At 39.5% G+C, this 12,000-nt stretch overlaps 1 protein-coding gene across 4 annotated transcripts in view; it reads left to right on the top strand.

The window, feature by feature from the left end:
• RANBP3L (RAN binding protein 3 like) overlaps positions 1 to 12,000 on the top strand; it is a 39,521-nt gene that overhangs the window by 17,748 nt on the left and 9,773 nt on the right. For 2 of the 4 annotated variants that reach the window (XM_054186683.1, XM_054186685.1), the window contains 5 exons: positions 645 to 765; positions 1,794 to 1,893; positions 3,043 to 3,173; positions 4,102 to 4,222; positions 10,960 to 11,102. In XM_054186683.1, coding sequence (XP_054042658.1) covers positions 645 to 765; positions 1,794 to 1,893; positions 3,043 to 3,173; positions 4,102 to 4,222; positions 10,960 to 11,102 — 616 coding nt within the window. Of the gene's footprint in view, positions 1 to 644; positions 766 to 1,793; positions 1,894 to 3,042; positions 3,174 to 4,101; positions 4,223 to 10,945; positions 11,103 to 12,000 lie in introns of those variants that run through there. The other 2 variants (XM_054186684.1, XM_054186686.1) reach the window with 2 other exon arrangements.

The raw sequence follows: 12,000 nt of genomic DNA on the forward strand, positions 1-12,000 counted from the left end.
GGGCTGTTTTTTGGGGTAACATGATTGACTTACAGTCATATTTGCAGACATATATTAGTTTCTTCCAGTCATACTTGTATACCGATCACAGATGTTAGTTTCTTCCAAATTTGGTTTGAGAACCAGTACTGTGGTTGGGTGGCACGTTGCCCAAGTTAGCCCTTGGCTGTTGTGTTGTTGTCTGTCTCCCTCAATCCATGTTTGGCCAGGCACAGCCATCATGACCAGACACACCCATTATGACCACCATGAGTGGTTATCGTTTGGGCAAGGTTACAGGAGATAAAGGTCAGGTTGGGGAGGGGGGCAGCACACCATCACAGAAACAAATCTAACTCATTAAAATTTCTGCAGTAAGACACTTCCCTGAGGAGTAGGCATGTTGTTTTGCTTCTTGTTCTGTGCTTTTAAGGAACATCCTGAATAATCTTCATGAAATACAATGTGATACTCTCTGTTGCTTTTGTGAAATGTTATGTAGAGAATATTCTCGTATTCTCTTAAAGAATTTGGCTGACTACTTGGTCATTTTTTGTTTGTCTTTAATGTAAGTTGTGGTAAAGTAAATGCATGAACTTATTCATATTCTCTGGAAGGTTCTAAATAGTTCTAAATCACATTCTTGTGTTACTTTGTTCATACAGAATTCAGTCACTTGAAGACAGAAGTGTACAAAACAGCACCAATTCTGATTTTGTGTTTGGAGAAAATATGGTTGAGAGAGTTTTGGTAAGATCTGTAAATGCTGGCAGTCTTTTCATCAAGGTTAATGTACTTACATTTTTTTTTAGAGATAGATTCTTTTTAGCTCCTCTTGTTCTTTTAAAGTTATGACTAAATATGATTCCAATAACTGTTGAGGGGAAGAATATCTAAATATTTGCTGCAGGAGTGGTAGGCATCACTATCTTCCCCATCCTAGATAAGTACTCTAATTACTAACCCATACCATTATGCACTTCTCTTTTGTTCATTTTTTGACCTGAAAAAGGGGGTTTTATATAATCCATGTAAAGTGGATATGAAATAAAAGAATGTGGTCCCCAGTGCTCTAATAGTTTCCATCATAACTGTCAAGACATGGGAGAAATTAGTATGAGGGGAAAACAGAAACTCCGTCCTAGATAGTGTCCATGTTGAACTGTACTGAGCAAGCTGTGAGACAGCGTAATGGATCCAGTCCTGAAGGGACTGCACCATTTAAAATGGAATTGAAATTTGGTTTTTCGTACAAGTGGAATGAAAATAGTACACATACCTGTCACTGGAAAAGCTTGGCAGCCATAGGTCTGGGTTATGACTTCTGACCAGGATTTACTTATGCGGTAGGAGATGAGCCACTGAGCATTGTCAGGAGCCAGAAGCGTTTATTTAGACATGCCTATGAAACTTGATCTGCAAAAACTGAAGGTCATGGAAGTTTTTAATTTCTCTGAGGTTAACTTTCTGATGACTGGGAATTTTAAACTATTTTTCTGAGGCTTAAGTGCTTAAACTGAAAATTAACTGGTACTTAAACATCTAAATCTTTCAGTGGATTTAAATCCTATTCAAGGATCCATACAAAGAGGCCATTCTTCTTGGGGAAAGAATGATGTACTGATTTTATGGTAATAAAATTGATTCCACTAGAGACTGAAATTGTATTATCTGTGTCAGTTTTTACTCTTAAGAGATTACAATTGCTAATCTTCAGCCTATCATGCATTAAATAATTCACTGCTGTGTTTGATATGAAGTAGCATAGTCATTTTATTTAAATAGGAATTCTTATTTCCTCTGTTTTTTTCTAGAGTCCTGAAAAGCATCCCAAGTCATGTAATGAAGCTGATTCATACAAAGGAGAAATAACATCCATGTACATGGAATCTTTTCATGTCAGTCCACAAAGAAGTAAGCATACTCAGCAAATAAATACAGTCAGCTTTATTATTATATGTTTCGCTGTATCTTAGAGGATGTCAAATGAGTGGTGGTCGATAATATCTGTTCTCAAGTTATCCAGTCACTCGTAGCGTGGTAGTACACTCCTGTAGTGTGTGCCAAATTCTGTGTTCAGAAAGCAACTACAGTTTGGTTTATGACATCTGAACTGGACTAACTTCAGAATAAATGATCTCAGTTACTCAGGAAAGGATAGCGTTTTACAGATTATTATTATTTATTACATATTATTATGATTTATTATTTGAAAAAAAATGCAGTGAACTTTGTGAATGCCTTTTAGACCACATTTGTGAACTACAATTTTAAGCTGTTGGCTGCTTGTATTTTGTGACTGCTCATATAAATTACTTTGCCATATTTGTGTCCTAATTGTAGGATTGAAACTTCTATACAGACAGATTTCAGGGGTTGTTTGTGACCCTGGTATGAACCTTTCTACTAGGCAAGCCATGTAAACTTAGGCTGTGAGGGCATCCCAAGTAGGCCCCTATTTTGAGCTCTCTTGCCAAATTTTGCACTCCTCTTTACAAATGGATGTATTGGATCCTCTTACTTTGTGTGAACATTCTTACAAGTAAAAAAAAAACCACAAAAAATTAAAGCCTGTGAAAAACACATATAGATTATGCAAATATTCAAAATTTTTTAACAATGTTTTTTCTTTCAAATCTTGTCCTTCCGTGTTCCTGTCAACTATTCCTTGTATATGTGTTACTATTATGAATACTGGGACATGTGTTTCTCATTACTTATTAGTCTGCACAGCAATATGACAGACTGGTTTCATTTGGAAAATCAACTTCTAATGACACAGGGCTTGTTTCTGCAAGTTGTCCCTTGGGTCAAACCGCTGCAACTGCAGAGAGCCCTGCTCAATTCAAAGTGAGCCTGAACAGGTGAGGCGTTTTGCGGTATCCCAGCCTTTTTCTTTTTCTCTTCTATTTACTGCTTCGGCCAAAACCTTAGTAATAATACTAAATAACATCAGACACCACAGGGATTACTGAGGCCATCCTATGTGCTAGTTTTGTTATCCTGAAAATATTCCCTGTACAGAAAAGATTTCCCTTTTTTTTTTTTCTTTTTTTCCTGCAGAAACAGCTTTGTTGAGGAATGCAACACTAATTGAGTCAGCAGCTGCTTGTATTTCCAAGCCAGTGGAGAAATTTCTGTTAGATAAAGTTGAAGTTATAACTGGAGAAGAAGCAGAACACAATGTATTACAGGTGTGTATTTCATAAAGCCTTGATGGTGAGCAGTTTTGTTGTTGAAAAGAACATCTATATTTATTACAGGTTGCAGCAATCTGAAAATTACTTCAGTTTATATTTTAAATTTTCACTTTTTAAAGACATGTCTCTGCTAACCCATTTTTCTGTAGGCTGATATTTTCTTTTTTATATTATATTGGTTCATTTTATAGTCCCTTTCAGTAAGTGACGGCTTCAGAACTTCATTGTATTTTATAAGCATCTACACAGTACACCAGCAGCAACTAAAACTTCAAAATTGGAAATGATTTGAGTAAAGATTTTTTTATGACAAAACTTTCTTAGGGAAAAAACAATGTGTTGCCAAAGTAATTAGTTTTATAGTTCATCTAAAATATCAATTATCTTTCTGGCCTATCAGGATGAATCTTGCTGTTCTTGATCTTCAGACTGTTGTTTTCTCAGAAAATAGCAATGATGCATATGATTTTAAAAATCTTAACATTGAAAGTTACGTTATCATTGATTAAATCTTCTGTCTGGTCAGAACATGGAAGTTTTATTGTCTTTGCAGTAGTACTCTCCTAGTAGTGGTACTTGGCTGCATAATGTTTCTAATGTGTGGCGGAATTAGATTGTGGAACACTTGTAACAAATTCATCTGTGTTAGTGGATATCACAGATGAAGAGTTAATGAATATGAAATAATTGAAAAAGTAAACTGAGATTCATGCTGAATGTTTTCCATGACTAGCAGAAAATTTAGTACAGATCTGGGAGCCATTTCATTTTATGTAATAATGGTGATATATCTATGTATCTATCTTTGTATACATGCATATGGATGTATTAAAAGCCGTATCAAAAGGTATAAAAACATAAAGTTTTAGAACCAATAACATTTGCATTTGCTGGCAATTTCCATCATGTATTTTTCTTTCAGATCAACTGCAAGCTCTTTGTATTTAATAAGCTTTCTTTAACCTGGATTGAAAGAGGCAGAGGATCCCTGAGGCTTAATGACACTTCTAGCAATAAATGTGGAATGTTGCAGTCAAGGCTAAGTAAGAATTAAATAACCAAGTAACACATACACAAAACACTAAATAACTTGTACTATTGCTGTCCAGAATAAGTTTATTCAGAACATTTAAAACTGAGTAGCTAGTTTTATTTACGTCAAGTTGATGAGAATCTTTTTAACATTGTCTGAAGGAGTTAGCTGCATTACGGGCTGAGGCACTGGGCATTTTTCACTCAGTTTGTACACTCATGCTTGCATATGTTGTTAGTGTCTCTGTATTTCTACTGCAGTGTGTCTTTAGCTCAGACACCAGTCTGACAGTTTGCTCTTTGTTGATTTTGCTTTTCCAGGGGCGCTATTTCAAGTAATTTCCGGAATGTTGTTTTACTCTGTGTCGCAGGTGGAGTGATTAACTTCACTTGTAAGAGAGAAACAGTGAAATATTTAGTAACATAAAACAGTGATTTAACAAAGTTAGTAGCGAATGCGACAGTGTTGTACGAGATTCGATGGAAAGGTACACTTGATTACTGCATAGAGGCCAGGGTCAGACAAGCTGTCAGAGAGACACTCCCGTTGAGTCACAAGGTTCAGAAAGGACCCCCTTCCTTTCTAAACTCCTTCTCAGAGAGGAGCCTAGGTGCAGCTGGATCCAATCCGAGTCCCAGACTTGGTCAATGGTTTGTGTCTAAAGGATTATATATGCGCAATCAATCCGTATATCACTTAGCTAAGGTTTCAAAGTTTAGCATGCTATTGGTCACTTACCGAGAACCTGTTGTGGCAAAGAATCTCTCAGCCTGTAGGAGTAGAACCTTAAGCCAGTGTCCCCACTCAAGGGGAGACCCTGGCGTGCAGCCCGCTGTGGTGCAGGAGAGCTCAAAGGGCTCTTGGGCTGTTCCCTATTTATAGAGTAAGAGAATTGACTTACAGGCATATTCGCAAGGGAACAAAATATCTAGGTCCCCACTCCAGACAGTGTTTTGACTATGTTGCCAGCCATCCCGCAAAGTTCACGTGCAACTGGTAGCAACTCCCACTGATGGCCATGGCTTGAGCAGGAGCCGGGGCTGGGGAGAAGGGGAAAAAGGGGAGAGCACACCACCACACTCCACCCCGTGACTATGGTCAATTCATCTGACCTTCACAGAGTGGTGGTACGGTCACCTCTTGCCTCTGTGCCATAAATAGTATACTAATAGTTTGTGTGCCTAGAAATTCACAGTAAGTAGACAGTAAAGCACTGCTCTTTGTTATGTGTTAATTTGTATATTTTGGGTGGTTGAAGTTGGGTTATTTGTTTAGTCAAGTACCAAACTTTTATATACAACATAACTATAAGCAACAAACATACTAAAATTAGAACTATCAAGATCACAACTGGGTGAAGCATATGATTAAACAGTCCTGTTGCTGTTGGTGACCATCCAAGAAGAATTTCCCACCAATGGTGTTCTCCATCTTCCTTCACTCTTTCAAAGACACGGTGTATCTCTTCTGTATCATGCTGAACAGTGATAAGAGTTTTGTGTCCGTTATTTTGTATTTGTTCTAGCAGCTGACACAGGTCATCATGTTGTAGTAGTTTCTTCAGCAATGTAAGATTCATTCTGATAGGGGTAGGCAACAAATCTTGATTCAATGTATAATTAGATTGTAGCAATTGATAAGACGTAACAGGAGCTGAATAATTGAAGTCACATCCCATAATTTTAGTCAAATTACAAACAAACATTTGAGTGATTACTTGTATCTACAGTAACATTATCTACGAATATAGTATTACAAAGGGTTCTCATACAAACACATCCTTTTCCAATATATCTAAGTACAGTTTCAGGATTTTCATCGAGGTGTATTTCAAAATGACAAACATTCTGTCCAGTGTCAAGACACACGTCTTGGGCTTTGATGGTGTTACTCTCACAAATCAATCCTTGTTCTTCTCGTACAATGCATGCATTAACATCAACAGTCTGCCATTTGTTCCCATTCCATTGGGCTCACACTCTGTGTTCTGATGGATAGAGTATAGTTCCATTGTGATTTAATCCTAGTGCAATGATTGGGTATATGGTGTATACCGAAGCATTGCATATTGTTAGGACCAAAGCTGTAGCCTTTTTGTTGATGGGGTTATAAACAAAACTGACTAAATACCACCAGGATTGAAATTCCCTTTCGAATTCAGTTGCATTATCCCAGATTACTTTTTGAATTTCAGTGGGTAAGGTACCTTCTTCACCTTCTCGTACAATTGCTGTTGCTGTAGATTGCATCCACAGCTGAGCTTGGATACAACTAAGAGCTAGAGAAACATTGGTTTGGGCTACACCAAGTGCATCCACAATCAATTGGTGATCCCTCTTATTAATTCTTTCCCACTGAGGCAATACATCAGATAAGAGCCATTGGTTAGTTCCCAGTGCTAAATAGGGAAGATCTCAATGGGTGTTCCAATTTGTTTAAATCACTTATTGTTGTGCTCAGTTTATTTGCAAGTACTTCAACGTCTATACTATTTAAGACTCCTAATCCTATCCCTATGATACCGGTCACATCTTTCCTTGTTCGTCTTGGAGACGTGAATGTTCGCCCATGTAACTGTGCTAACCACCCCGCATAGGATGTACTCAGGAATGACGAACATGTTGGTTTGATGGTAGAGATGTTAATTTGCATCACTAATTCTACTTGTTTAAGGGACCATGATGGATTAAATAACACTCGTTGTTGGCCTGTATTTTTGATCACATATGGTCCAATTTCAGAAATTTGTGGGGATAGAGTTTTCTCATTCTTTACAATCGGTGTAGATGTTGTTGTATGAGGTTCGGTGATGTCAATTTTGGATTTAAAAGTCCCACACAATTGCGAACCTAGAGACGGACTACAGAAACAGGTTGTACTAAGGTAAAATTGTACCAGCAGTCCAATTTTTCAGAGGTGCAATGTTTCATACCATTGATTACTGAGTTAGATACAGTGCTGGACAGTGAAATCTGAGATGTTTTCTCATGGGTAGACCGATTGGTCATCTGACAGCCTATTTGAATTCTTTTCCCTGGCATTCCCTGAAGTCGGAGAAATCTATTAGTTCCGTCTGTATCCCAGATCCATTAATTTTCTAAGTACACTTTGCTTCCATGCATGACCACAGTGGAAAGATTTAAATCTCCCTTCCTAGAGGGTATTCCCATACTCTTGGTATACTTGACACGAGCTTGAGACCATGGCCACTCTAGAGTTCTTTGACCACAGGTTAGAAGCAGCATTGCTGAGGTTTGGAGTATTAATACGAACACAGCAATTCCGTTTGCCATCCTGCAGGGTGCTGTAAGAGAAAACAAAGACTTATTTTGGTGGGGAGAGTCCAAACAGGCTACCCCATTAAAAAGAAGGAAAAATCCATTGTGCACTAATTCTGTGTTTTGCACCACTGCTATTGGTAGCTTCCCAAGCATGTGGGCCACGAGGTTTAGTTAAGGTCATAGGCGCAATACCTATGGCTGGTAAATTGACCATCACAGGCTGTCCTGGCTGTAATGTTGTTGGATATTCATTTTTGCTCAGTGGATGGGACACTGAGCTCAGTTTTTACAAGGAATGCTTGACTTACAGGGCTTCCAGTGGGCCCATATCGATTATTTAATTGATGGACTACTTTGGAAAGTCTCCTATCCCATTGAGCCTTGTGTGGTTTGAGATTCTTTTTCAGTAAGCCATTAGCTCTTTCTACCATCCCATTTGATTGAGGGTAGTATGCAGTATGGAATACCCATTTAATACCCTCTTGTTTTGCCCAATTTTGTACTTCTTTACATGAAAAATGTGAGCCATTATCACTTTGGATCACATCAGGAGTAAGTAGATTTGAGAACCAGAACAATAGTCCTAGGACTGTATTTTTTCCATCGTCTCATCAACATTTAGTGGCCACGAGTAAGCTGGAGACGACCTCCACTCCTGTGAGGATATATCGATATCTTGCAGAGGATTTGAATGGTCCAATATAATCAATTTGCCATGTAGGCCATAACATTTTCCCTTCATTGATACGTAGATGTGGTGCTTTAGCAGGATGGTCTGCCTGCAATCTCAGTCTACACTGGGGGCATTCTGTAAGAACAGTTTCACAAGTTTTGTGGTTTATAGGCCAGCCTTTACTCTGTGCAGCAAAGTGCTTCTTTGCCTGTGTGGCCTGAGTTTTGATGTAACCATTCTCACAATTGATACTACTCCAAATCTAAGGTGATTTTCCTAATTTTGGTTAGCTCATCTACCTTTTGATTCCACTTTGCAGCAGGTTGATTATCCTTAGCATGGGCTTTAACCCGTCCAGTCCTAAAAGGTGTTTTCCTGGCTATATCCAGCAATAGTTGCCAGGCTTTCTTTCTCCAAACTGGGGATCCATTTAACTTCCCAGTTTAAGGTTTCCCATTGACAGAGCCATTGTGTGGCACCGGCGCATACAGCAGAACAGTCTACATAACAGAATTTTTGCTCCATTCTGCGCAACCAAAAAACTGCTCTTATTTCTCCTACTTGTGCACTACCTTCACCTTCCTTTACTACTTGTCTGCCAGAGGTAATATCTAATGCAACAGCTTTATAGTGCCATTTACCATTTACTCTTTTTGCAGAAGCATCTGTAAACCAAATGTTTTCCGTCAGAGTATTCTCAGTAAGAGGTGGTGCATCCAGAGTGGATGAAGGTTTAAAAGGTTGTTGTAAGGCTAAAGTGTCTGTGTTTACTGGCATCTGTAATTTGGAAACCTTGGTGTGTCCCTCAGTTAATTGCATATTTTCTGCTACTCCTGTTAGGAAGGCATACCATTTTCTGGTAGTGGGTTTCTGTGCGACTGCTTCTGGGGGAGCAGTCCCCTTAAGGATTGCTTCTAGTAAATTAAAGGGTCCTCTAGTTTGCACACGTTGTCCCTGATGTATTTTCTCAACTTGTTTAACTGCTGGGACTAAAGACAAAATCCCTTTTCCCATTCAGAGCACGGTTGTTCTGTTTCTTTAAATACAGTTGAGCTAAACAATGATCCACCAGGGCCAGTTTGGAACAGATTACAATAAGTAGCACGTTCTGCGAAAACCCATTGGGCTTGATAGGGTTGCGGGGGTGTACCGGTCCCAGTGACTCGTATGTTTTTAATTCTTCGATTAGAGTGTTTACTGCCTTGTTGTGCTCTGATCTCCACTCCCAGGATTTGCCTTTCCGTAAAAGTGAGTATATGGATGGGAAATTATAGAAAATCCAGGCACATGCTTCCTCCAATATCCTAAAGTTCTCATTAGTTGTTGTAACTCCTTCCTTGATTGGGGCATTTGCAGCTTTTCAATTTTTCTTAAGGTATCCAGAGGAATCATGGCACTGCCTGCTATCCAGCAAGTACCTAAAAAATTTACTTCTTTACTTGGTGCCTGACATTTTCCAGGTGGAACCTCAATTTCTGCTTTATTTAGTGCTGGCCACGCTGCTGCTGCTGCTTCCCCCAGTGTCTCAGGAGAAGTTCCTCCAATCAGAATATCATCTATATATTGGTACAGTTTCACATGTTGGCAGAGTGAGACTGCCTGTAAAACTTGAGCAAGCGCGGCATGAGCAACTGTGGGTGAATGTTTATACCCCTGTGGGAGTCTGTTAAAGGTATATTGTATTCCCTCCCAAGTGAAAGCGAAGATCTCTTTATCCTCCTCCTTCAAGGGAACCATAAAGAACATATCTTTTACATCTAATGCCGCCATCCATGGGTGTGTAGCTGCTTGCAGAGTAGCTGTTGAAGTTGCAGTGTTTGATACAGTGGCCGTTAGGGGGGCTGTATTAGCATTTAGACGGTGGTAATCGACTGTTAAGTGCCACCTCCCATCGGGTAGGGATTTGCCTGGGAGGATGATTGCCCTGTGTATTAAATTTGGTATGTCTTCTAATCTCATCCTATTTTGCAACTAGGTGAGGTTTAAGAATTGCTGGGGCTCTTCTGATCAGTGGTTTCAACGCTGCAAAATATACTGTAGCAGATAGTGGGACATCGTGGTGTCCTTGTTCGTGCATGGCTTGTATGCAAGCGGCTTTTGTGATGGCTGTGGATAACTCACTTAGGGATTTAATGGGGATTATGGAGGGCTCACCCCCATGGTGTCAATTCCTCCCACCCAATAAGCTACTTGGCTGGTGATAGAATGGGGTGTATCTGTCGGGTCAGGTCCTAAATTTAAGAAAAATCCTGGACCCCGGTAGCCACTGGCTTCATCCTGACTTGACATTATTCGGTTGCCACCACTTAAGCATACTTGCCATGAGTACTTGGTTTCAGTTTCACCAGGGTTCGCAAGAGAACGAAATATCCACGTCCCCACTCCAGACAGTGTTTTGACTATGTTGCCAGCCATCCCCCAAAGTTCAAGCGCAACTCATAACAACTCCCGCTGATGGCCATGGCTTGAGCAGGAGCTGGGCCCAGGGTGGGGGGGTGGGGAGAAGGGGGAAAAGAGTAAAAAGGGAAGAGCACACCTCCACGCCCTGTTGTCATTTTTTGTACTGTACTGCACAGTTTCAGCAGATTATTTGCTTTGTATGCCAGATGTATTGAAAGAAACAAATATATTTTGCTATTTAAAAAATTAATAAAAAAAAATCTCACCACGTTTAGACCAAATGTAAAAGAGTAATTAATGAAAATATTAGTTGTATGCAAGTGGTAGAGAAAAATGTTGCAGTAAAAATGAAGATAGTTCTAATAATTTATCATATAAGCCTTCTTATTTTAGTTATGCGAAATCAAGGCAGCTTGAGACTGATTCTCAACACCCGACTCTGGGATCAAATGGTTATAAAAAGAGCAAACATCAAAAGCCTGTGCTTCACTGCAACAGACCAAGAGGATCACTCCGTTCAAGTATTTCTAATTCAGGTAAGCAAAAGTTAAAGACCCCACCCAAATCCCCATTTCATCTAAGATGCTGAAGACTTGCTGAGGCTTTGGTTTTAGCACATGGCCTTTTATGCTTTGCCAGGCTATGCTTAGCTTAGCTGTTATGTGGCTTTTATTAGGAAATGAGTTAGAAGTGCTGTCCCTTGGTATTTCAAAAAAAAAGGTGTGAAGATGGGATATGGCCTTACCACAGACATTTCCAGACTGTTTCTCATTCCACTGATAGAATGGATGTCATTCCAGAGTCATATCCAGCAATTACTCTTTCTCACAGAAGAAACACTGTAAGAATTTCTACACAGGTAGTTACATATTCATAAGTTACTTTGGTAAAAAGCATCAGCTTTCTGCCATGGTTCTTGGCACAGTGCTTGCAATAGTCCATCCAGTGTAGGACCTCCGTTTCCTAGTTGAGGAGAACACAGATTTAGCAATGTCACCTTATGTAAGACAATAGTCTTGGGAATCCTGGTTTTCTCTAGCAGGGGCTGATAAGTTGACGACAGAAATGTGGTGGACTTATTTGCAAATAAATAGCACATATGTCCTGGGTTGGGAAGTGAGACCATCCACGTGAGTTTAAGGATGTCTCTGGTCTCCCCCATAGACCTTTCTGGGAAGGGTTCAGCCTCCTGGGCAAGAAAAATGAATCACCACTTCCAGGAAGTGTCATGTCATACCATGCACTGGATATGCAAGCATTGTAAGTCTATTACTTCCAAACAGTGATTGGCTTAACAATGGCTGTGCTGCACAGCTGGTCTGCATGTGAGAATTAGAAATGTCATAGATTTCCAGATGTGCTGCAGTTTTTCTAGCATATATACATGTAAACATTATATTATCCAAAGAGCTTCACATGAGTGAGGGAGAGGAG

This window comes from Rissa tridactyla, chromosome Z (assembly GCF_028500815.1).
Source record: "Rissa tridactyla isolate bRisTri1 chromosome Z, bRisTri1.patW.cur.20221130, whole genome shotgun sequence".
NCBI classification, from domain to species: domain Eukaryota; kingdom Metazoa; phylum Chordata; class Aves; order Charadriiformes; family Laridae; genus Rissa; species Rissa tridactyla.